The 27287-nt window shown below is 39.5% G+C and overlaps 1 protein-coding gene and 1 long non-coding RNA gene across 4 annotated transcripts in view; one reads left to right on the top strand and one right to left on the bottom strand.

Annotated features, from left to right (window-relative positions):
- The window catches only part of LOC125093096 (uncharacterized), a 33372-nt gene extending 25592 nt beyond the window's left edge, over positions 1–7780 (bottom strand). For both annotated transcript variants that reach the window (XR_007125149.1, XR_007125150.1), the window contains exons 1-2: positions 7473–7780; positions 6197–6415 (exon numbers count right to left, since the gene is read on the bottom strand). This is a non-coding gene — a long non-coding RNA (uncharacterized LOC125093096). The remainder of the gene's footprint in view (positions 1–6196; positions 6416–7472) is intronic.
- Positions 7781–8007: 227 nt separating this feature from the next.
- The window catches only part of FNIP2 (folliculin interacting protein 2), a 132866-nt gene continuing 113586 nt past the window's right edge, over positions 8008–27287 (top strand). For both annotated transcript variants that reach the window (XM_047717798.1, XM_047717794.1), the window contains exon 1: positions 8008–8315. In XM_047717798.1, the coding sequence (XP_047573754.1) occupies positions 8203–8315 (113 nt within the window). In that variant the 5' untranslated portion in view covers positions 8008–8202. The remainder of the gene's footprint in view (positions 8316–27287) is intronic.

Below are 27287 nucleotides of genomic sequence, written 5' to 3'. Positions count from 1 at the left end.
GGCTCAGGTCATGATCTCAGGGTCCTGGGATCGAGTCCTGCATCGGGCTCTCCTGCTTGGCAGGGAGCCTGCTTCCTCCTCTCTCTCTGCCTGCCTCTCTGCCTACTTGTGATCTCTGTCTGTCAAATAAATAAATAAAATCTTAAAAAAAAAAAGAATTCATAATCTAGTGATGTCTGGGTGGCTCAGTCAGTTAAGCATCTGCTTTTGGCTCAGGTCATGATCCCAAAGTCCTGGGATTGAGCTCTGCTTTGGGCTCCTTGCTCAGCAGGGAGCCTGCTTTTCTCTCTGCCTGCCTGTTTCTCTCTCTCCCTGACAAATAAATAAGTAATATCTTAAAAAGAAAGAAAGAAAGAAAAAAAAAAGAATCCATAGGCGAGACTAAGAATCCATAGTGATGGTGTGGTGGGTTCTTGAAAAACACTCAGGGAAAATACAGCTGCCTGCATTTTATGATGTATAAATGAATGCATATGTGGCTGATTCTTTTGGTTTTCTACCCAACAGTTACTTTCCCCACTCTGCATTTCTCTTTGTTAGAGCCTTGATTTTGTTCCAGTGACTTAACCCTCCCCATATGTGACTTAGGAAATCTCCCCATTAGTCAAAGCTAATCATGGTAACGCCATATTTCTCTTGCCAATGATTAAAATCTGTAGAGCTTTTGAGAAACTAAGACACATGGAAAGAGACCACCCCCATCTTCTGTTGGACTTTGTTGCATCTGCACATAATCCCAGGAGCTTTGGGGACCATACTGCTATCAGCCTGAAAAAGAATCCAATACACAGAGGAAAACAGAGCCAAAAGAATCCTAGAGAAGCAGAATCAGAACTCTGATGTACCATGCTCAGATCCTGACCTACCTTTGGATCTTTTGTTTTCTGAGAAAAAAAATCCCTTTATTGTTTACTCCAATTTGGGTTGGAGCTTCTGTTACTTGTAGCAAAAGGCCTCCTAACTGATACAATATGCTTTGTCTCAGGACGGGGCTTTGGTGCAAGGGGCTGATGAGAGAAAAAGCAGTTGGTACTATTAAATGTTAGGCAAATTAGACACACAAAACTCACACCTGAGGCAGGATTCTTTGATGATGCTCAAGCAAGAAGGCTTTGTTAAACCAGGAAATTAGGAACAAAAGTGTGAGCCCCATAAATGATCAGTTTCCTAATGGGGACTTAAAAGTGGCCAGCACTGATCTTTTTTCCAACCAAAGCAAGTAAGTGGAAAAAGTTCAGGAAGTTTTCCTCATCTAGTGATTATTACAGAGAATTCTTTTGTGAGGGTCTAGAGCTTACATGCAGTAGAGGTAGAGACTGTGAACTTCATTCATTCACTGGCTCACACATTCATTCATTTAGTCAACAAATGTCTTTTGAGAAGACACCAAGTGCCAGGCATATTAGTCAACAAGATATAGTCCTCTGACCTAAGGAATTTATATGTCTAGTGGGAAACTAAGGTGTTATATATTTATTTATTGGTTAATTATAAATTGTGATAAATGCTTTAAGTTTTTATTTATTTGACAGAGAGAGACAGAGAGAACATAAGCAGAGAGGGGGAGTAGAGGGATGAGGCAGAGGCAGGCAGAGGGGGAGTGAGAAGCAGACTCCCCGCTGAGCAGGAAGCCAAATGTGGGGCTCCATCCCAGGACCCCAGGATCATTACCTGAGCTGAAGGCAGATGCTTAACTGACAGAGCCACTCAGAGAAGTGCCACCCTGAGAAGTGCTTTAAAGGAACAGAAAAGGGTGCTATAACAAACATAGGAGGGGAAAAAGTATCCTTAACTGAGAATGGAGACTGAGAGAGTCAGACAGTCAACATGAGTAAGTGACATTAAATTGAGAACTGAAAGATAATTATTCAGAGGGAATTGTGAGCTAGGGGTGGAGGCATTCCTGGCAGAGGATACCAGGTATAAGAAATGAAAATATACCAGTGTGACAGGAGGTTAGCAAATGAGTGGGGGTGGAGGGGAATGTAAAGTAAGTTTGGAGAGGGAGGGAAGGACCTAATTATATGGAAGTTTATGTGAAGAATTTTGGATTTTACTAAGTGCAATGGGAAGCTACTAAAAAGTTTAATCAAAGAAGTGACAACAATTTATATTTTTTAATGATCTCTATGGCAGCTGCATGTTGAATATATTTGAGATGGGGCAAGAAAGTAACCAGTTACAACAATTGTAGGCAGGAGACAATACTGACTTGGACTAGGGTTGTAACAATGAACAGGGAGAAAAATGGAAGTGAGAAATATTTTGGATGAGGAGAGAGCAAAGGTTAAGGATGCTTCCTAGGTTTCTGTTGTAAACAAATGTGTAAAGGCAGGTATTATAAATGTGTAAAGAGGGAAAAGGCAAGAGAAGTAGGCTTTGGAACAAGAAATGATTGAGTGTTCAATGTGGGATGCCTGTCAGTTATCCAACCAGACATATCAATTAGATAGCTGGTTATAAAGATCTAGAATGGAGGTTAGGGTTGGAGGTAAAAGGTTAGGTATCATCAATATACAGATGGCATTTAAAGTCACAGGAATGGATTGGTTTATCTAGGAGAGGGAGAGTATGAATGAGAGGAGGAGAAGAGAAGCCCTGAGAAGTTTCATATTTTAAAGGGTGGGGAGAGGAGGACCCTCCAGAAGAGCATGAGGGAGAAGCTGGTCAGGTTGTTTCAAACTAGTAGAGGTCGATAGTACTAAAAATGAGGGTTTCAAAAAGGAGGAAGTGGTCAATTATATTGATTGCAAAGAAGACAGGGAAATGTCCTCTGATTTTGACACCATGGAGGTGACGGATTGCTACAGTGAGATTATCAAGTGTATTGAGTTCTGCTGCAAATATCAGAGAATCAGTTTACTGTGAATTAACCTTTGCACATCAGAGTCCATTGGATCCAATTTTAGAGTTTGAGTTTCTTTTCTGAGAGGTTCTAACTATTTATAAGGATGGATATTTCATGAGTATGCTTAAACTCCTATTTTTTTCCAAAAAAACAAGAAGTAAATGTACTTTAAAAATGTAATAACTCATTCTGTTTTGCAATTACCATATGGGTACATTGAAGTCTTTTGTAATTAGAAGGATCTTAGTGATCTTAATTTCCCTTAGCTTTATCCATTTTGCTATATTATCATTCTAGGAACTATTTCAACATTACTCAACAGCTATTCCCAACTATGCTAGAGAAGACACAATAATAATAAAACAATTTGGAATTGCCTAGAGGGTTGATTCAATAGTAAAATAAATCATCATTATTACATCATTCTTCTACTCTTTTATTGTATTGTTCAAAGCACTGCATCATCTTGTAAGAAGGTATAAAAAAATCTGGAGATATGATTTTCATAGTTTTTTTATTAAACCTTTTATTAAACACTGGTGAAAATTCAGAAATTTCATATTTTGTTCCATAGTGGCAAAGAAAAGAAAACTGGTAGAAGAAAACACTTCAAAAGTATTAGAAAAATCAAAAAATAAATGCAAAAAGACACTAGACTTTAATGATAATGGTGAAATTTATCACACAAGTGGAATACCAGATGATGAGCCTTTATTTATTTATTTTTTAGAGATTTTATTTGTTGTTTGTTAAGTAATCTGTACACCCAACGTGGAGCTTGAACTCAAAACTATGAGATCAAGAGTCGCATGCTCTACCAACTGAGCCAGCGAGGCAGCCCCAGATGAGTCTTTAGATGATGATATCCTAACTTTACTCACACTCAAGAATTGACAATTCAACAATATATATTCAAAGACAAAAAGGAAATATGGTATTCCTATCTATTCAACAGGAATGACTCCATTATTCAATATTTTACAAGAACCCAAGCCATCCAAAACACATGTCATGTATTTTGTCATCTTTTTTTGATGTTTTGCATCATTTATAGTTGATATAGTTTGAAGTCAACAAATGCTAAAGGCAATGTATATGCAAAGATGACTGGAAGGAAATCATGGTATAGGAGGAAAAACTGAATTGCAGGATCTTTTTTCTTCTAGTTTTACTGAAATATAATTGACATACATTATATAAGTTTAGGAAGTCCAATGTGTTTAAACTGCTAGTTCTAATTGTTGTTTATAAATCTAAATATGAAAATATTTTACAGCTAAGAAGACGGTTACCTTCTTTTCAACAAGATTTCAAGCCACCTATATTTTCGAAAGTATTTTTGTTGATTCAAGGGCAAGAAGCAGCAAAAGTAAGAATAAACTAGAACAATAGAGATGTATTTTTAATTTGGAGTCAGTATTTATGAGATGATTTTACTCCTGGTTCATACACATTGATCAGTAGTTGTATGTAAAGGATATGGTTTGGGGTACCTAGCCTCAGTTGGTAGAGCATGAGACTCTTGATCTCAGGGTTGAGCCCCATGATGGGCATAGGGATTACTTTAAAAAAAAAAAGGCCCATTTAGGGTAATGTTTCTATAATTGCAGGAAAATATAAGATAAAAACTTGAATTTGCTATGTTTAAATTCTTTTTATTTATTTATTTATTTATTTATTTGACAGAGAGAGAGAGAGAGAGAGAGAGAGAACACAAGCAGGGGAAACAGCAGGCAGAGAGAGAGGGAGAAGCAGCTCCCAGCTGAGCAATGAGCTTGGGACCCTGACCCAAGGGTCATGACCTGAGCTGAAGGCAGACACTTAACCAACTGAGCCACTCAAGCACCCCACACTGTTTAAATTATTAAAATTTATTTTAAAATTGTTTCACTACCATCCTTTATTTTTGCTTTATAAATGATTTGCAAAATGACTTAAAAATATGAAAAAATAGGGTGCCTGAGTGGCTCAGTTGGTTAAGCATCTGCCTTTGGCTCAGGTCATGATCCCAGGGACCTAGGACCAAGTCCCACATTGGACTCCCTACTCCGCAAGGAGTCTGCTTCTCCCTCTGCCCCCTCCCACTCATTCTTTCTCAAATAAATAAAATCCAAAGACAATTTTAAAAATATAGGAAAAGATAAAGCAGGTCCATTGGTGATTATTGGTGTACTGAGGGTTCTACGAGCAGGAGTTTATTTATTTCACATAACAAGCAATAGAGAACACAAAACAGGACCCTCTTATAGACTGCTTTTGGCTTCAGATTACAGAAATATTATCTCATCAAATGCGGAATGTCAGCTTAGGGTAGATGTATTATGGCTCAACAGTATTATTAAGACATAGCTTGTTCCGCCTCTCTGCCCTGGCATCTCCAGAACTAACTGGTTTCACACCCAAGCTGCTAGTAAGATAGTTGTAGAATTACATGTAGGCAAACAACATTCAAAGGAAGAAACAACAACAAACCACATCTGTCCTTATAGTTCTCGATTAAGAGTGAGAAATCGCTTCTTCTCTGGCTCCTTTCCTTTTTGCCTCCTTAGCTAGATTTGCCTCACAGGCTTATTCCTGAACCAGTACCTTGCAAATGCATTGGAATTACCCTCAGATCATTCAGCTGCTTTGGGGATAATGTCAGTCTACCTGAGGCCTGCTGGCCTAGGGAAGGGATAGACACCTGAACAAAACTGAGTTCTGTTAGGAAGAAGGGGTAATAGATATTATTAGGTAAGCTACAGAGGCAGTCTAATCATACAAGCGAAACTCCTAAACCAACTTCTAGAACATACGTTCACTAACTGGAGAGAACTGTCACCAGGACTCAGAACAGAACAGGGTAAGTACGTAAGCCCTTTTACAATTCCTCCTTTCCTGTATTAAATGTTATTCTGTCATCTCCCAAGAATTCTGGATATTGCTTTACTCCCTTCTCTTGATAGTTGCATACAGGAACAGCCAACCAATTAGATTTTCTAAGATGGAGTGAGTGGGATGAGGCAAATGAGATGTATGGAATTGGGAGATAAGCCACATGACCGAGCTGGAGACTGGGAGTATGACAGACTTATGGGATGAGGCAGTGACCAATGGATGACAGGCAAAAGACGGGGTTTTTGAAGAGGCCTTTAACAGACAAAAAGAGAAATAATGAAACCGGGATAGGAAAGCTGGCTAGAGCAATCTCCCCACATTTTGCTGGTCAGGATTTTTGTATGCTTTTAAAATTAAGAGCGAGAGGTGTGGCCAGAACCAGAATGAGGAAGAATGTGGTGTTGAGAGGAAGCAAATGGAGAAAAAGGGAGGGAAGGGAAAGGAAACCATTTCAGTTCCTTTTTTTCTCACCTAACTGAAGTCTGTTCTTAATAGTTTGAGATGCACACACCCCCTTTAGAGTTGACCAGTGAAGATCAAAATTGAGGGTGATGTCTGGGGCAGGCTGATCTTTGAATTGCCTCTTTTGGGTAATTCTGCACACTTGGACTGGGGTTGGAACTGAAATAGTCCTTGCAGGTGGGGGGGCACAAAGAACACAATGCCAAATTCAGTGTCCAGTTACAAAAGCTGTAGGCATAAGAGAATACACTTGAGTTGGGGGAATAAAGGACATTTTCTGAGCAAGTATGGGGGGAGGGAGGGTGGTCAAGTGCCAGCCAAAACATACCTGGGACCATGTCTTAATACACTCACAGCAGATGAAGCTACTACCTGTTAGATAGGATACTGACCAATACTGCCAGTTCCATGAGGTAGATACTTCCAGTAAATAGAGAGAGATATAGAAGTTGCAAATCAGGATTCTGTGTATACTCCATTGTGCAAAACAAGGATTGCTTATTGGCGTGAACACTTAATCCAACCATTTTAATAGTAGAAATCTGAAAGGAAAAAACGACTGAGTTTCAATTTCTACCACCTTTCCTTTACCTTTGTGAAATTTCAGCACAACATTATTCACAGTTAGTTTCCTACCATAGCCAGAAAGAGGTATTTTTAATTATGTTCATGGAAATACATTTGCCTTTTTGAGTTTCCACGGGTCCTCCTCTGAACAAGTCTAAGAGAATCCAGGTGAGTCACTGTTCACTGCTCATGAAGGAAAGCTAGGAGAGGCAGGGTTGGAATCTTAACTTTTATCTCTAATACTCCTCACGAGAAAAACTGAAGAACTAACGCTATAAGGCAGATTAAGAAGCTGCTTTGAGTCTGGCACGTTCCTTCACCACCACAGGCTGTTTCGAGAGTTCTACACCAGAGGCTGAAGTTCTCATGGAGGCTGGGTGGGACTGGGTAGGAAAGCCGACTCGAATACGATTGATTAACTCCTCCCTTCCCCAAATCAAATAATATCTATCTGCTGTTGCCATCAGATTATTATGTGCCTTGGTTGTTAAATACGTATTAGGAAAGCATTCTCTTTTTATGAAATAGCTTCTCAATTTTCTAAATCAATGTAGTAAATTCCATGTGTTTTTTAATTTCACAAGCAACTTTTTATATAACTATAGTATAGCGACCCAAGATGCTAAAGAGCAAATAATTCGACTAAACAGTTTAAATTCAAAAACAAAAACAAAAAACGGAGAGCTCTAATCTGGATATGGTAGAAACATGCCAATACCTTGGGTGTCGTCAGATTCGAATCAGTCCTGTGAAACAGCAACCTCGTGTATTAACCGCCCCCCCCCCCAGCCCCCCCGCCATGGGCTTACTATACACGAGCACTTGCACCTGCACAAAGCAAGGACCCAAGTTCAGGGCTTTGTCTCAAAAGAACAAAGATCGGCCCCGCTGCGCCCTCGCTTTCGAAAGAACGCAGCCACCTCCGGTACCCCTCGCCTCTAGCTGAGCTGAGCCCCTCCCGCAGCCCACCACGGCCGCGCGGCGCCCGCCCCCGCCTCTCGGGCCTCTTTAAGCCCCGCGCCCGCCCCGCCTCCGCTCCCCGCGTGCCGGGAGCACAGGACCGCCCGATCCGGGCCTCGCCTCCCGCCGGGGTTACGTGAGCCCGGGGCGGGCGGCCTCCGGGCCAATGGCCGCCGCCCGGGTGGCCGCGCTCCTCCCGCGCCGCCGCCACCGCCGCCGCCGTGGGGCTGCGGGCTCCTCCCGCAGGAGATAACTGTCAGCGCGCGAGGCGGCGGCGGCGGGCCGGCTCAGTCATATGACCGGCCTCCCGCGGCCCCGACGCGGAGCAGAGTTACTCAGCCGCAGCGGTCCCGCGCTCCCACAAGGCTGGGCGGCCGCGCCGCCGCCGCCGCGATGGCCCCGCCGCCGCGGCCGCCGCTCCCGGCCGCGCGCTGAGCTGCTGGCCCCTCGAGCGCCACGGCCGGAGCTGCAGCGGCGGCGGCAGCATCATGGCCCCGACCCTGCTCCAGAAGCTCTTTAACAAAAAGGGCAGCGGCAGCGGCGGTAGCACCGCGTCGGCGTCTGCCCAGGGCAGGGCTTCCAAGGAAGGACCCGCGTTTAGGTGAGAGGGCGCCGGGAGGCGAGACTGGAGCGGGAACGGAGTTGGCTTTGGTGCCCGCCGGGAGAGGGAAGGAGCAGGGAGTGGGCCGCTCGGGACGTCGCAGCCCATCGCCGGCAACGGGTCCCGGGCTTGTCATCGTGGACGCGCCTGATCCGAGGGTGGCTCCGAAACCTCTTTGACCGGGAGGGTTCTTTCCTCTCTCATTCCCCTTCTTCCCTCCCTCTCTTTCCCCACTACTCAGGGTCCCTTCCTCCTTGCAGAGAGTTCTCTTGTGTTCCTTGGGATTCCCAGGCGTGCGCCTCCTTCGCTGTGGAGGTGGGAGATTGGCGGTGAAATGGGGTGAACCCCTTCCCGGCAGAGCCGCCTGGGCGTCTCTGCGGGCGCTGCAAAGCTGTGAGCTGTCATTTTGAGGGCAGCTTCAACCTATTGTGTACGTGACAGTATTTTGAAGTTAGGAAGGAGCAACAGTCAAGAAAAAGGCATCTTCCTTCTTTCTTGCTGTATATGACAGGCTTTCAGACGGATGAGTGAAAGTATGTAATTTCCACATCATTTTGAAGGTTGATGCCGCCTGATGTATGGAAAAGGGGAGTAAGCTGCTTTTATGAAATGGTTGAGTGTTTAATTTAACAGCGCTGATGCATATATTTAATAGATCCGACCTTGTGAACACACACCTTTGGTTAATAATTTCTAGTATTTATTGAGCGTTTACCAACTTAAATGGTTTATGCTGATTTCTTTCATTTATTTCTTTAACAACCCTGTGAGGTAGGTGCTATTACAACTCCCATTTTACAGATGAGGAAACTTAAAGTCACGGGGAACTTAAACAGCATGCCTAAGATCCACCGCTGTAGTGGCAGAGACTGCCTTTGACCCAGGCAGCTTGACCACGGAATCCAGTCTTTAAAATCCCAATGTTATTCTGCTTTCAAGAGCAAACTTTTAGAGGGTGACTTAAAATGTCCTGTGTTGCCTTTCAGCCCACATATGTAATAGGTTTTGTTTATGTACTTTTAACAGTTTTATTCAGTGAATTTTTAAATTATCTGCTTCTAGCTGTGACACAGTGCTACATGTTTTTTGACCAAAATGTCTTGCAGAATTAGTTTATGGAACAAGTCCAGAACCGGTAGAATAAACCTTTTAAAAGTTTGAAGTGAAACTTTGAATACATTTTGGGTTAAGTTTTATATTCTAGATTTTGCTTATCTTGAATCCCATTCATTTAGAACATAGCCCCTCATTGCAGTTATGTGAATATTAAATATCAGTATTTTGTTGTGTGTGGGTGCGTGTGGGTGTGATTTTGTTTGGAAGGTAAATTGTGAGGACTTTCAACTACTCTAGTTAAATTCTCATGTTTCCTTTAGACTAAGTGGGTTCTTAAAATTCGAGTAGGGAATCCTATTCCTTTCACTGCTTTGAGTACTAGTGATGTTTGTGTCCCTTCTCAGAATGGTAGAATTACTTCAGACCCAGGGTATGGAATTTCTTTTCTTCCCTCCCAGTAACCCAGACTTGATCAAGGGAACAAAGCCTGGAGAAAAAAGGGCATGTGTGTTACTGGTGTCTTTACTTTGGCAGCCCTTGTCAAGGACATTTAAAGCCATTTTAATGCTGGTGGAGATAGTGGAGTTACACTGTCATTGTTTCCTGTGCTCTCTGCCCAGTTGCCCACCACCATTTCCTCCATCCACAAGTTTAATGGAGTGTATTTGAACAAAAAAAATTTGGCTATATTTAGGGCTTGGCCATATTAGGGCAATTGATTCCCACTTTGTGGGAACATTTTCAGTATAATGTTCTGACGTCCCATTGGTGTATAATGAAGAACACAAAAGTATGCCAAGGACTGTTTTGTTTTTTTTTTTCCTTGACCTCCTTAAGATTTTCTACAAGTTTTTTGAGGTAGATTTTTGAGGTAGATTGGGAGAATTGGAGCAGTCAGTTGAACATTTCACTCCTGAGGCCCTTTAGCTGTGTCCCTGCTCGGGGTCACCATGGAAAAAGAAGTGAACTAACACATGTCTGGGAAGACGCAGGAAGGTGGGGATAAAGCAACCAGTGCACACCAGATCAACTAAGGATACCCAAGCAAGTCTTTCCTCCTGCTCTCTCCACCTTGTCTCACTCTTAGATATCTATAATACATTATGTATAAATAATTATGTGTAGCCCTCCTGGGAAAAGTCTCTTAGAAAATTTCCTTTTCTTATCCTTGTGCTTCAATTTATCCATTTTATCCATATTACCAGACAGAAGCTGGCATGTGCTTTTTGGGGAAGTGGGTGCCTTATACAGGGGATTAGCTGCCCTTAGGAACCCACTTCATAGTTGAATAGATTTTCAGAAGTTAAAGTAAAAACGTTTAGGTTAAAAATCTAGTATTCCTAACGTGAATTTTTATTTTTCAGTGCATTTAAATATAGCATGTAACTTGTGGATCTTAGGAATGAAAGTCTCCTGAGGAATCAGATAGACTTTTTGGGCAGTTTTGTAGCATATATTAACATATATTTTGGAGAAAAGCCTAAGTAAAAATAAGATCCAACTTTATATATTTTTATAAATATATACATTATACATATATATTGTATATATAAAGGCATGCTTATACACACACACATATGTATATTTGTTCTAGAGTTTTTGAAAACCTTTTTATATCTCTTCTGTTCCCGCGGTGGGCTTTCACTAGTTATTTTAAACTTTTCTCCAATTCTCTTAAGTTTAGCCTTTCTGCAAGTTTTGCCCTCTGTTTTACTCTGTGTACTCTTGTGCGCTTCCTGGGCACTTCCCTCGGTTTCTTACTGTTCCCTCTCACTCCTCCGGTTTTCATATACTATAATTGATTAGAGAGGACATTTTTTGTCCAGTATAAGTAGCTTATCTCATAGGTCATTTTCAGATCTTCATGCTTTCTGGTGTTCCATCTAAAAAGAGGAACATCACAGTCAAGATTTCTTCTTAAGTGTGTTTCGTTTGGGATCTCAGCAAAAGCCCTTTTATTGCTTTGAGGAAAGAGACTTCTAGGAAAACAAAAGAAATCAAAAGAGATTGATTTTATATGTTTAGGAGAAGATATGATTATGGTATTGTGAAATGTAAGCTCTATTTAAAGTTATAAAATTCATGGTAAAGTTATAAAAATCATGGTCTTGAAATTTGAAAGTAATCTTTATTTGCTTGTTTTCAGAATACTTTCACTTTTAATTAGTTGATACATAAATATGTATTTGAACAACCCTTTGTTCTAGAGGGATAAAGTAGAACAAAAAGAGGTACTTTGTCTAGTGGCTCAAGTCAGAAGTAAAATTAGGTTCCTCATTACCTTGGATTTGAGGTCAGCATGTTCACATAGGAATTTTTAAAAGCCAAGGTATGCCCATTGACTCGCATGTCTGGTTCAAGTTTGAGTTTTTATCTTATGGTGGGTTTGTTTTTTTTTTAATGTCTCTGTTAAATTAGCGGACAGGTCTTCTTCTAAAAAATATATGGAACAGGGAGGTGAAAGGGTCATAGGTAATCAGCTGTTTTATTTTGGACCAGTTAAATGAAGTAAGTTGATATATCACCTGGGACCTGAGGAGTAAGTAGAAGCATTTCAGCTGCCTGGTAGCCAGCTGTGTAAAGGCTAGAAGTAGATTCCATTCCTTCTCCCCTCCAGTCCTGAATATCTAAGGCCAAGTGGCCTAGTTAGTACTAATCCACATTGTTCTGTAAGAACAAATTTAAGTACTCTGTTACAGGGTTAGTATAATTTAATCTACTTATCGTCGTTATCAAATAGCATCTGATGCCCATGTACTTGTGGCTTTGTACTCCACCTGTACAAATCAAGGTAGGACACTCATGGTCCTGCCTACTGCAGTTTGCAATCTAAAGGATAACAGATTATTTACCAAGATGAATAAACAGCAAAGTACTCATTGGAAGATATAACAAGAAGATAACTGAAACAGTGATAAAGAGTAAATCTTTATATTAAGTACAGCGTTAAGATCTCATTGTTCTTAGACTAAGTGTGACTGAGAGTAGGAATATAAATTAGTCTCTTGGACAGAAGGAAATTACACAGAAGTGCTTCTTCCCCTCCCACTGCCAGCTCCCAGGACACACACGTTTTCAATGAGATTTTTTTGAAGTAGAATATTCTGGAGAAAAAAACAGTGTAGTTTCATTACACTCGTTTTTAATTCCTATAACATCAGACCTGAGACACATGTGGCATTAATAGTAGTTTTGATTTCTTTTTTTCTACTTTCTAAAAGACTTCCTGGAGGTTTCCTTGCCTGCGGTTTTGGATTTATTGGTGTACTCATTACATCATACCTCCTTGTCCTGAAACATGCCGTACACTGTGGGGGGTTATTAGAGTTTTTTGGCAGAGGTAAAGAAGGGACTGTTCCAGCTAATGCAATGGGTTCTGTTAAAAGCACTTAGAAGACAAATTGAGCAGACCACTGATTTAGTCCTGCCTCAGTCACCGTGTCAACATGGGCCTGGACAAGTGTCTTCATTTCTCTGGTTCTCTGTTTTGTCATTTGTAAAGTCACAGCACCATCCTATGTCATAGGGTTACATATGTGGCAAGGAGGTAATACAGTAGTTTGAAAATCTTTTGAAAAGGATCTAATGGAGTGCAACATGTTTTTAAGTATTACCCAGAGACTTGTAAGTCGTGGAGTTCGGTATTATTCACATTGAGGCTTTATTAATAATTGAACCATTTTTCAGAGACTTGAGACAGAACTGAAGTGACATGTTTTTATTTACCTTTTTTTTTTTTTTACTTTGATGTTGTCAGTGGTGAAATAAAGACCTTAAGTTTTTAGAGTGTATTAAGACACCCAACAGGCTGTAACTCAGACCTGAATAGAGGTGACTAGGAGTTCAGGAATATTTTTAGGAGTGTGGTGTATTTGTTTTTCAGAATTACATTTTTTTTCTTATCAAAAAAAAATCTTATTTAGCTGATGAGAGAACTACTGTTAAGCAAAATGATACCCATCGCACCGTAGATGATACTCTGCAGCAGCCATTTTATGTGTGTGTGTGTGCGCGCGCGCGCGCATACATGTGTATATTCATATATACATGCACACGTGGGCATATACATACACAGAGGTATGTATATACCCACACAGAAAGGAATTCTGGATAGAAAAAGTAAAAACAAGGACGCCGGGGTGGCTCAGTCAGTTAAGTGTCTGCCTTCGGCTCAGGTCATGAACCCAGGGTCCTGGGATTGAGTCCTGAGTCAGACTCCCTGCTCAGTGGGGAGCTTGCATCTCCCTTGCCTGCCGCCCCCACTGCTTGTGCTCCCGCTCTCTGACAAATTAATAAATAAAATCTTTTTTTTTTAAAAAGGTAAAAAAGATATAAACTTACATGATTAGTTTTAAAATATATGTGACTATGCATATATGGAAGAGAGATAGCAGCACTGTACACCAGCCACGGGCAGCCAAGGGGGGGCTGAAAATTTAATTTTACTCTTTTGTATATTGTTTTTTGTTGGTATTTTGGATTTTGCTCTAATGAATTTGTGTGGCTTTTGTGACTTAAATTATTTTAAATGTTTAAATAATCTTTGGACTACTCTACGCTGTGAGGTGGAGGTGGATGGGTTAAGGATAATATTTGTGGAGAAACCTGATTTGAATGAAAACTCTTCATAGAAATTTTCCTCTTCATTAAAATAACTGGTAGCTCCTGTTATTAAAAGTAATATGCTGTGAATTTTAATGTGCTTAACACCTAAGTTCATTACGAGCCTTAGGAGGCCAGTTTAATTGGTGATACTGATAATTGTTGGCAATGTACGTATGCACAATTTTTACTGGTTGGGTAGGGTCAGGGCTTCCCCCATGCTTCGGACCCCACTGTAATCCTCACCATGGCTCAGAGCACAGGTTAGGAGCCACGTGCAGCTCTTCAGCTGGTGACGGAGAGAGAGAGAGAGATCAAATTAAGATTTATTTGAAATACGTTTAGAAAGTGACACAGCCTTTTAGATTTTGGGAGAACTTGGAGAAATGAAGGGGCTTGAAATAGGTATTTTTAAAGCTAAAATATGTATGATAATTTTGAGTTCTGAAATGCGAACTGGTCATGTTAACACATTGTGATTTGGCTTAGGAGGTGGTATCACAAGATGGGCCAAGTCATGTGGCGTTTTAATGCATAGTCTGTAGATCTAAAGAGAGCATTGATTTTTGTCATTGTGGCTATAGGTAGTGTTTCTCATGGTTTACTTGTGAGATCAGCTTAAGGAAGCCACTTTGCTGTTTTGTTTCCTAGGCAAAGGAAGTTGTAAAAGATTGTCTTTGCACTCACGAAATGCTTTGGCTGTCTGTGTGAACTCCTGGTGGGTGAATCTGATTCGGGAACTGGCACTGTGCTTGTTTCTCCAGCCACTGTTTTTCTTGGTGTGGGCTAAAAGGAACAAATGTTTTATCCTGATTGGACAAGTCCCTTGCCTAGTGTGAATTGTTAGGCCTGCACTATGAGGTCATGTCCTTGGCTGTAAAAGTTAAGTCTTTCCCTTTTGCATCCGAGTGCTGAAATATTTGGTGAGTTCCTACTTACTGAGTATTCTTTATCTCAGGTTTGTGAAAAATGATTATTATGTAAAAGAGGAAAAACAGGATGGACTTTTCCAGCTAACTGGGCATGTAATAGTGATTTCCCTCAACTCCACCCCATCTGTAAATGGAACATCCATGACTCACTTCTCAGGGCCACACAGGCACTTTTGTAACCAGTGCTTGAATGGGAGGGTGGGATGGGGATGGAAGGAGATGGGCTGGCATCCCACTTGTGTTTAGCCAGAATCTGTCCAGCTGCCTTTATAATGAACTTCTGAAAAGGACAATGTGCCTTCTCACACACCATGCTACATATTTTTTTTCTTATTGCGTTGTTTGTGCCAAAATAATGCAATATATGAAATCTAATAAATGTCGCCATTAATACTGTAACATTGTGGGTAAGTGTTGTATAACAGAGTGTTCCTTCTGTTACATAAGATTTTAGTATTAGCATGGATAATCTAGATTCCTGACTATCACATTACTCTTTTTAACTGTATGACTTTCATTTATATATATTTAGAATATTTTTCTAGTTATTTGTCCCTGTACTCTTGTTTAATTTATAGATTATACTCTAGAATTTGTGCCCAGCAGAGTGTTATAAATAGATATGTATACTGCTTTATGAAGATGATTTTATCACTACACCTGACTTTTAAAAATCATAAATAAGAGCACTTCTGTATTTGTTATAATATATCTGTAAATAAGTGATCACTGGTGTTTGATTATCTACTGTTTTCTAATTGAAAATGACTACCACGTCATGCAAGGTCCCAATGTGAGAGTAGGCATAGGTGCAGTAGAAATATATTCCCCCAAACTGTGGGGGGACAGATTGAGAAACCACGTATCTGGTGGGGACTTCAGTTTCCAGTAAGGTTAGTTTGCATGTTGGAAGTTAATGATTATGCAGCATATGTAAACAGCCTAAACTCTGTGTGTTTTTGATGGAAATGTTTTTTTTTTCTGAAAAAAAATTGATAGTTCATGTATTTGAATATCCCCTAGATTGCTTTGTATAATAACTATAAGTAGAAATTAAACATGTACATGAATTTACCTGATAATTTAACGTAACAAGAAATAAACTTATAAGTGTCTGCTTTTTCTTGATTTAGGTCTACTTGAGACCCTGTAATACTAAATGCAGCACTGCCAAGATTTAACGGTTATTGTCCACAATTTTATTTATTTGTGGCCGATTCTAACAAAAAGATGTGTGTGTATGTTTAATATTTTATCATGAAACTTTCCAGAGAATAGGTTAACATTTACTTTAATAGTTTGACAAACAGAAAAGTAGAATTTGCTTATAAGTACAAATGTATCAGTTAAATGGCATCGAGTAGATTTTTGCATTTCATTTGAGAAATTCTGCTAACTAAACTTTTCATTCAGTTGTCATGGCAACCCTGTTTCTTCACAAGTTGAAGACAAGTTAGATGTTAACCTGCACGTTCCTCGAGAAATGAAACAGGTGTTGATTTAAGATGTGTTAGGAAGAAGCAACAAAATCACCAATCTAATCTGTTCTGCTCTTAACACCTTATAAATACTTCATACTGCCAACTCTATCTCCCTGGTATATCCAGAAGATTGGACTTTTTCTTTTTTCTTACATGCGAAACAGGTTAGGGTTATAGAAAAAAATGTGTGTTACCAGTTAGCTCTTAATTGTCCTCATTTTCTCAAAGTCTTTTTATAAAATATGATTGAGAAATAGTAATAAGAATGTCTTTTAAATTTCCCACTTTAGAGCATATATTTGAAAATAATTGAATGAAACAAGGAAACATACATGCTGTGGTTAAAGCGTTGATGTGGGAGTTCTTCTAAATCCTAGCCATGTCATTGTATCTATAGTGCTTAATGCAGTGCTTGGCAGGAAGTTGGCATTTAATAAATACCCGTTGAATGAGTGAATGAATGAATTAATGAACACATTTTAGAGTTTTGAAGACTGACAGTCCTTTTTTTTTTTTTTTAAGATTTTATCCATTTATTTGACAGAGATCACAAGTAGGCAGAGATGCAGTCAGAGAGAGAGAGAGAGAGAGAGAGGAGGAAGCAGGCTCCCTGACAGGCAGAGAGCCCGATGTGGGGCTCGATCCCAGGACCCTGGGATCATGACCTGAGCTGAAAGTAGAGGCTTTAACCCACTGAGCCACCCAGGCACCCTTGAAGACTGACAGTCCTTAAAGATTCTCTGGTATTCCAGAATCTGATCTCTTGAAATATTAATGCTTTTTTTTTTTTTGTAGGGAACTTCCTTTCTTGATGTTTCTGGTATGCATTGTGGCATTGCTTAAAGGTATCTCATTTTACACAACTCAGTTTCTTCTTTCTTTCCATTAATTATAATGAAAAGTTTTCTGGTATCAAAATCATAGGATAAATAGTCTAAAGGGACCTGTCTCCTCTTCAAAAACAAAACAAAACGAAACCAAACAACTAAACTAAAAAAGACACCTAAGTAATATTTCTGAACCCAGTTATAAAATCCCACAGCTGCTGAAAATAACCTGTTGAAAAAGTATTTAAACAATGTGAACCTTTCAAATTATTAGCTGTGTTGATAAATCTAAAACTCTGTTCTGTACTTTTTAGATTTGTTTTAATTCTTGTGTGGCTTGGTAAACCTGAAGTACATTATACAATAACATTAGCTCATTGGTTTTTTCAAATTTAAGATAATAGCACACTTAAGTATAAAAACAATATTGGTCTTCTGAACCTGCAGAGACCATGTTTGCATGTTACATGAAGTAGGTATTTCAGAGAAGAGATGGAATCATCTCTGCCTTCCATTTGAGAAACTAACTTAAACATGGGTTACAAATCTGGCATGTTCTTTAAAAAGTGTATAACCCAGACTAACATATAAAGTTGACCTACACTGTGTGAGGAAGTGAGCTATGAGTAAACATTTTGACCAAGTATAGTAGGCAATGACTATTTGCTTTAGAATGGTACACTGAGTAAGTTAGTTGCTAGGGCAGAAGGAGGTAGCAGAGCAGGAACTACTGTCTCTGCCCAAAGGGCAAAGAAGTACCCCTGGTAGCCACTTGGTTCTTTCCAAGTATTGTGGGTCTTTACAGAGACCCTATGAACATTGCTACCTGGCCCCTGCTGTGGGACACTGTACATTTTTTAGTGGCATATGTTCTTGAAAATTTTTTCTATAAATTACGATTTCATTTTGTTCAAGATTATTTGAATTTTTGAATGAATTTGAATTATTTGAATTTTTTTGAAAATTTAAATGCACCTGATTAAAAAATGAAACAATATAAAATGATATACATTGAAATAGAAACCTTCAGTTCACAGGCCAGTCTCTCTTCCTAAAGGCTACCATTATTATAATAGTTTCTTTTATATCCTTCCAGAAATATTCTTTGCAAACACAAGGAAAAAATATTCTTTTGTTCACGCAGAGTGGTAGTTGCCTGTGTACTGTCTTTTGCTTATAGTTACCTAATATTCCGTTGAATAAATGCATGTATGAATACTTTACTTAAACCCCCATGGTTCTTAAATCTGGTTGGACGTTAAGTCACGTAGAGAGGTTTAAATACCCAAACTGCTCACTCTCTCAGAGATCCATATTTAATTGGTCTGGGTTAGGGCCCTATGTGTCTGTCTTTATGAAACCCTTCCCAGGTAACTTTAGTGTGCAGCCAGCACACTAATATCAACTAGTCCCCCGTTGATGGATATTTCGATTGTTTCCAGGCTCTTTGGTTGCAGATGGTGAACTGCTGCTGGTCAGAGGTCTTATGCATAGGCTGAAGTATATTTCTAGGATAAGAACCTGGAATGGAATTTCTGCTACGTTGCTCTTCAGAGATGTTGCACCTATTTATACTCCTACCAGTAACGTACAACAGTGACTGCTTAGTGGCTTCACGTACCCTAAGGAAACAATGCTGACTGGTGGGGTGGTGGTGCCACTGGAGCCTTAGCTTGCTCCTGGTAGTTGTTGATTGCTTCTCTAATCCAGGGTCCTGCATATTGGTTTAAGCTCCTTTGTAATTCAATTCAGCAGTGCTAGCTAGACATGATAGTGCTTGCCCTTTTTTTGACCCTACTGATTTAAAAAAAAAATTCTCTGTATGAACATGTTTAAAAAAGCAAAGTAACTTTAGTGCATGGAGATGCTCTTTAGACATTATCATTACAATCATAAAATCTAAAAAGAATCTTAATAGCTGTCTAAGAGCAGGAGAGCGGGTAAATATGTTAGTTTCATGGGATATTATATGATAGTTAAATGATTAGGATGACTTATTAATGTAATCAAGTCACAAATATTTTAATATAATTAATGTTACATTAATGTATTGATATACGATTATTAATATATAATTAACATTAATTTATAATATAACAGTAATATAATAAGGGAAAAAAGCTGATGGGGTAATGAGCCTGTGGGTAAATGCCCTTAAATTTTTAAGGATAATTTAAAAAATTATCCTTCACAATAATAAAATAGGGCAAAAGATAAAAATTAGGGAAAACATCAAATTCTTTTATAATGCAAATAGCCATTTATGGTTTTAAAGATGCATTTTCATATTGTGAACATCATTAATTAGTGGAGACATATTATAGAATATGTATGTAAATGGCTTATTTGAAATCTTTTAAGATGCCTGTAAATATCTCCTTCTCAAGAATTTTAAGAGACCCATTCCCTAATATTTGTTGAAAATAAAACTTTACTATGTACTGGGCACTGTGCTGAGTTGCTTCTACTTATATCCTCTCACCCATGTCTCATAGTTCTTTGAGGGTAGGTATTTTTATTAGCTTATTTCTAGATTATAAAGTCATAATGTTTTATAGATGAAAATGTTGAGGCTTGCTTGGGATTACTGAGTGGTTAACTAGTGATGCTGGGAATTCAAACCCATGCCTGTGAATTCTTTACTAATACATGATCTGTATCCCTACTTTGCAGATTATTATTTGAGATACCTGAGAGATTAAGATTCTGATACATTCTGTCGGGTTTATAAGGAAGCATGTAGTCTTAAGTGTTATTTTTAGGGAACTTCCCATTTTAGTTGTGCAAGAAATGGATAATAAGTGTAAAAAGCTAAGTGGTAATACAGAGCGGTGGACTCCAAGGCAAGGTGGACCCAGTGGCAGATTAAGATGAAAGCAAGTAGCAAGGGCTCTTTAGTCTGAGTTGGTTAGGGGAGGCTTTACAGGGGAGGTCAGATCTGATTGGAGAATATCTATAAAGAGATGAAGAGTGAAGATGTTTTATCTTACATGTGTTCTTGGGGTAATGAGTGGACTGGTTTTTTGGAAATAAGAATGCTCTAGTGAGGCAAGATCCATTGGGATGAGATTGTGCGGGGCCTTGAAAGCATTATTAATTTTAAGTTTTTTTGTTTGTTTGTTTTGAAGATTTTATTTATCTGACAGAGATAGCGAGAGAGCACAAGCAGGGGGGGCAGCAGGCAGAGGAAGAAGCAAGCTCCCCGCTGAGCAGGGAGCTCGATGTGAGACTCTCAGGACCCTGGAATCATGACCTGAGCCAAATGCCAGACACTTAACCTACTGAGCCATCTGGGTGCCCCTAATTTTAAGTTTAAATTTAGGTGACCCCAAAGAGTCAGTGAGAGGTCTTCAATCTATGCTACTTTGAGGATTTGCATTTCTTGAGTTCAAACCTGGCTCCCCTACTTACGATGTATGCCATGTTACCCTCCCTGAGTTTTTTTCATCTGTAAAATGAATGTAAATTCGCTTTTCGTGCAAGGTTGTTCTGAAGACTAAAGATAATATATGTCATTTGTGCCACAGAGCCTTTGGCACTCAGACATTTGAAAAATGGTAAGTCTTGTAACACTCAGAAACTGAAATACTTTTTTCTTCCTAGCTTCTCCAACTACTTCCCTGTCTTAATCACATCTCTTGGCCGTCTCCAAATGGTAGGGAAATGGCAAGTAGCTGTCTTCATCAAAAAGTGGAGTTCCTTCTCTGAAGGCATTGGGGAGCCTCTATGATTTTGGGTAACGGATTGGTGAAACAGCCTGCTCAGCACCGGTGCCTTGACCTAAATTTTGGTGCTGGGATCCGAGATAGTACAGTTTTACTATATATGATATCTACAAGCAGAATGTGTCTGTATTTCTTAGTCTTCCTGCTTTCCCCCAACCCTAGGCCTCTATCTCTTAGGGGAAAAGCCACAAATCATCACAAGCCAATAACATTATATTCCTACCTTTTTGGCTTTCTTCCTAGCCTGTGGCAGAATCCATACTTGGTAAACAGAGTTATCTTTTGTTTGTTTGTTTTGTTTTGTCTTTTTAATTGTCCAGTAATCTTACCTTATTGAAGTGCTGACTGACCCTAAGAATTATGTGGATTATCAGTCTAGATAACATGCCATGAGAAGTGTGCAACCTCTGTGTGTTCCCAGTAAAGCTGTTAAAAAGCAGTCTAGGGGCGCCTGGGTGGCTCAGTTGTTAAATGTCTGCCTTCAGCTCGGGTCATGATCTTGGGGTCTTGGGATTGAGTCCCGCATTGGGCTCCCTGCCTGGCAGGAAGCCTGCTTCTCCCTCTCCTACTCCCTCTCCTTGTGTTCCCTCTCTCGCTGTGTCTCTCTCTGTCAAATAAATAAAAAATTCTTTTTTAAAAGATATCTTTTAAAAAAGATTTTTTAATTTATTTTTTAATAAATAAATAAAAGATTTAATAAAATCTTTTCTTTAAAAAAGATTTTATTTATTTATTTTACAGGGTCACAAGTAGGCAGAGAGGCAGGCAGAGAGAGGGTGAAGCATACTTCCCACTGAGCAGAGAGCCCAACGCAGGGCTCCATCCCAGGACCCTGGGATCACGACCTGAGCCGAAGGCAGAGGCTTTAACTCACTGAGCCACCCAGGCGCCCCAATAAATAAAATCTTAAAAAGCAGTCTAGTTGCCCTAGGTGTAAACTCACACTTTATAATTTGTTCGTCATTGTGTCTTCCTTCTTTCAGTCTTCTTTCCTTCAAGTCCAGGGTTGTATTGGACTTTGATCTTGCAGCTGATTACTGTGCTATGCGGCTCTTAAGATTATTCCAGTGAGTATTGAGTTTTATAGCTTGGACCCTAAGAGTCAATACTGTGTGTAACACAGCAGTAGCAATGTGAGTTCTCCTGAGCTTGCCTAGACCCACTAGCATGTTAAGTAGCTGTTTAAAAGGAAGCTTCTTTTCAGAACTGTGTTATAACTAGCGCTTGATTGTCAGAATTGCTGTGGTCCAATCAGCAGACCATAGTAGGTATCTTCCCTTGGATTAAAGTATTGCCATAATGTGAGACCTGTGCTCTTTATTTTAGAAACCTTTATGTGCAAGGCACTTGGTCTCCAGTACTCCAGAGATATTTTTAGTCTGGGAGCGACAATTATCCTCAAGGAGAAAATAACAGGGTCTCTCCTCTCCTTCCAAACAAATCCTGAATTATTGTTAATCTATCACTTATCACCCCTCTGTTTAGAAGACTCCCTTTGTCTTCCTATCCTAGAAATATTTGGGATATGGGGTCTTGACCAACTCTGCCCTATGTGTTGGGGCAAGTAGTGTCCAAATTTCTCTTCTTTTCTTTTTCTTGGCTGGCTGGGATTCCCAATAAGGGTTTTTCCTCACCATCAGATTAGGTCCTCTGTGACCTTTGGGGGGCAGAGGACGAGGTCATCTGACCTATGTTGGTTTAGGCTCTGGGTGGCCTAAAATCCTCAGTGCTGGAATTCTCCATCTGGTCCCATCCACTTCCAGAGCCTGGCCCCGTCTAGCTTACTGGGATCTGAGTCTGAGATTGGGCATCAAAGCTTAGCAAGTAATTAAGGGTTTATAGATCTTCCATTGCTTTCTCTGAATGTAGTTTCCTTGGGGACCTAACTGGTATGCATGGAGGTATGTGGGGTATATTTTAGAGGAAAAACTGGGTGGGATATGAAAGAGGTGAATTGTAAACAAAGAGAATAAATAATTTTTTTAAAAGTATAATAATTGGGGTACCTGGCTGGCTCAGTCAAGAGCATACAACCCTTTATCTCTGGCTTGTGAGTTCAAGCCCAATGTTGAGTGTAGAAGTTACTTAAAACAAAACCCTTAAAGTAGTAATATAAAAAATAATTTCAAGGTTTTGAGCCTGAGTAACCTGGGAGAATGGTAGCATAATTAATGGAACGAGGACAGCTATAAGAATAAATTTACTTTAAAAAAAAAAAAAAAGGCTCCACACCTACCTTGAAGCCTAATGCTGAGCTCGAACTCATGACCCTGAGATCAAGACCTGGGCTGAGATCAAGAGTTGGATGCTTAACCAACTGAGCCACCCAGGCGCCCCTATACTCACTTTTTCAAAAGTAATTTCTCCTGAGGGACCTGGGTGGCTCAGTTGGTTAAGCATCTGACTCTTGATCTTAGCCCAACTCTTGATCTCAGGGTCTTGAGTTCAGGCCCAAGTTGGGCTCCACGCTGGGTGTGGAACCTACTTAAAAATACAGGTTATAAGAAAGAGAGTATATATGTTTGGTTTTGCACATACTGAATTTAAGTGCAGTTGGATACTCCACAAATAGTGCTCTTTATGAGGCAGTGGTTATTAGAGCAGATAGTAAGCGGGTATTTGCCAGAGGGCTCCGGAGATCCATATTTTGCTCTTAAGACTTTTCTTTTTCTGTTCCCTTCCCCAAAATAACTTTTGTCACAGTTCTGTTTGTACTTCCAAACTCTGTCCAGATGCCACCTCTGATTTTCTTTGCAGATTGCCCTAAATGTACATGCCCTCTGAACTCCTGAATTTAGTGCTTTTCTTTTTTTATGGCACTTACAGCTATCTATTAGCTGTTTTTATTTATTTTTTTTAATTATACAAGCATTACCAGCTTATACCTTAAGTGCAAGGAACATTGTATGTATGTCCCTGTAGTACATAGCATAGCACTGAGTCCATTAATAGGAGCTCAGCAAATATTTAAATACATTTATTTAAATCTGTTTATTTTCAGCCAATACCACTACTTAGAGTAATATAATTTATTGTTATCTGGAATTCTTTTTTAAACTTTTGTATAAATTTTCCTGTTTGAAACTTTTGGAACATTTCTTAGAATTTAACCAGCAAGTATGTTTATCCTGTCCATACCTCTCACTGTGTTTACCCCCTTTTTATAATTTGTTTTCAGTTACCAGGTGATGCAATTTTTTTAAACACCAGAGACTCTTCTCAATAGATCATTTTATTTTTTCTATACCAGTTTCAGTTTATGTTTCTGAGGTTTACTGCCAAGAAATGTATGACATATTCTAGTAAGAATATACTTTTTTTTAGAGCTTTGGTCTGTCATAAGAATAGCTTGACCACCATCTTTACCTCAACTGACCAGACTTTTGCTCAAACCAAAATTCATTTGACACTTACTTATCTTTTTTCAAAGGACCCTTAAAGATCTGTTGAGTGTTCCCTTTAGTTGGGCATTTTCCTGGTGAAAATGTTTAGTGCCATTTATAAAGATGTCCCTATCCCTGGCCACTCTGTCACTCATATCAGTTATAAAAATGTTAAGTTTAGGGGCGCCTGGGTGGCTCAATGGGTTAAAGCCTCTGTCTTCAGCTCGGGTCATGATCTCAGGGTCCTGGGATGGAGCCTTGCATTGGGCTGTCTACTCAATGGGGAGCCTGCTTCCTCCTCTCTCTCTGCTTGCCTCTCTACTTGTGATCTCTGTCAAATAAATAAAGTATTTAAAAAAATGTTAAGTTCAGTCTTCACAACCATCACCAAAAGTTCACTGTTTATATTTCTTTTTCCAGAGAAATGTTTGTTTATTCCTACTTTTGCTTTTTGGTCTGAATCCAGTTCTCTGTCCAAGATAAATATTTTACTGGCTTCACACTATTTTATCCTCGTAAAAACAAGTGGCCAAATACCTGTGTACTAATGCAGTTCATGTAATGAAAACGTTAATGGCAAATGAGATTTAGGTGAATAAAGGAATACTTGTTTTGGTTTCTCATGGACATAGTTAAGAAAAAAACAAACTAAACCCAAGTTTACTAGTACATAAATCATTTACTATTACAACTTCAGTGGGCTATCAGAAATTCATTTCTCCTATTTGAATTTTGTAGGTATCAGTTTTGAAATAAGTGGATGAACCAGAGCTTGAAAGTATTTATTTTATCCCTAAATTGCAGCTGTTCTCAAATGGTAATGAGTTGACAGTGATTTTTATCCTATTCCAAAGAATGCAGCTTAGGGAAGAGGAGAGGTTCTGATAGTTATCTTCTGCAACCTTTATTCTGCGAGATTTCTTGCTCCCTGTTTCCTAAAAAAGTAGTGACAAATTAACCAGAGTCAAAGGTATTACAATTTTGATCTCCTGGGGTTTCCTTTTCCTTATGATTCTTTGTGATTTCTTCTTCATGATGCTATTCCTTTAATTTGCCACTTTAATTTACTTAGATAAGGTAATGTCTTTGTGGGATAGGGATAGGAAACACCAGAGGGAGAGATTATTTTCTGAGTGTTGCTTTTCAAGGCCTTAAAATTCCTTTCCATCCCCAAGTCTTTGAATTGAATTTTACCCCTGAGATAGAAGCACCTCTGTCTCCAGGTGGAGGCTGTCATCTCCTAGTAGTCTGGGAGGGGGGCCATCAGAATTTGGAGGATCTTGTACTTAGATGTTGTTGAGAAAGTGAGGAATGCTCCCTGCCCCCTGTGAGTGGGATTAGCCAGAGATCCTCTTAATTGAATCATTTCTCTTCCTAGGCAAAGACAAAGAAAGATCTGTTTAGCCTATGCAATGTCGTGGTGATGGTTTCAAAGCAGAAAGAAGACACGCTGTAGGTTTAGGATGCCAAAGTTAGGCATCCTAGCCAATTTTTCCTATGATTTTCTTGTTTAAAAATTGTCGGGGAAAGATGCATATTGGTTAAATGTGCAGCTATGTATTAAAGATCAGTATTTCAGAGAAAGGGTAATTACTTTGTTGGGCTTACCTGTATTAGTTCACATTTACGTGAGTTTTATTTTCCAAAGCAGTTGTATTTATTTTATAGAATAGAATACAGGCTCGCTGGCCAAGGCCACAGAGGTAGTTGCACATATGGGTAGGACCAGATCTGGAACACAGACCTGAGTCATTGGCCTTAGCCAATTTTTAGTCTTAAAAGTATGGCAAGTTCCCTTGTTTTGGACTTAATAAAAGCTGCTACGAATTTGTAGCTAAAATATATCTTTTTTACTTTTACTTTTTTTTTTTTAAAGATTTTATATATTTATTTGTCAGAGAGCGAGAAAGAGCATGCACAAGCAGGGGGAGCAACAGGCAGAGGGAGAAGCAGGCTCCCCATTGGAGCAAGGAGCCAAATGCAGGACTCTGGGATCATGACCTGAGTTGAAGGCATCCGCTTAACCGACTGAGCCACCCAGGCGTCCCACATCTTTTTTATTTTCAATGATCATAATTCTGCCTTCTTCTGTGTGCTGAACCTTTGTGTTGTTTTCATTAGATTTGTGCCATTTTCTGGTATTGAGGTGCTCAGAACTGTGACATGTTAAGTCTTAAAAATCAACTCCAAACTCCTTTACATGCCTGGCCCTGTCTCATTTCTCTTTGCTCTTACCCCTCACACTTAACACCAGTCAAAGTGAACTTGTCTCAGTTCCTCAAACAACTTTGAGCTTTCCCTTTATAAGGATTGCTTTGCTTGGAACTCACTTCCTCTCCTCCATCTTAACCTACTGACTCCTACCTACTGTGGTGGTTAGGAGTGGGTGTGGACTCTGGAACCAGACTTCATGTTTCCAGTCCTGACACCATCACATAATAGCTGCAAGATCTTTTTTATTATTATTATTTAAGATTTTATTTTATTTACTTATTTATTTATTTTTCAAAGTTTTTTTTTGTTTGTTTGATTGTTTTTTAAGTAATCTCCACAACCAACTGAGCCAGCCAGGTGCCCCAATAAGTGTAAGATCTTGAACAGGTTACAGAGCAGCTCTCTACTATGCTGCTGTTTTCTCCTTGGTACACTGGGAATAACAGTAACCACCTCATGGTGTGCTTATGAGATTTAAATGGGTTGGCTTTTGCGATGTTAGAACAGTGCCTGGGACTTGGTTAAGTGCTGATAGCTGGAAGCCGGTACTGATAGTGTCCTGACCCTCCGGTGCTCTTTCTCATACTCAGCATTGTGCTTTGTACCCTACCCCATTGGACTGGAATTGCCTGTGCATGACTCTCCCACTCTAAAGACCAGAGATGACCAGGCCATATTTGTGTTGTTCACTTTGGGATGCAGCCCCCGTCACATATATAGGCACTTGGGAAATGTTTGTATAAATGAATAAG

This window comes from Lutra lutra, chromosome 2, assembly GCF_902655055.1.
Source record: "Lutra lutra chromosome 2, mLutLut1.2, whole genome shotgun sequence".
Classification (NCBI taxonomy): domain Eukaryota; kingdom Metazoa; phylum Chordata; class Mammalia; order Carnivora; family Mustelidae; genus Lutra; species Lutra lutra.
This window is presented reverse-complemented; position numbering and strand designations above follow the sequence as displayed.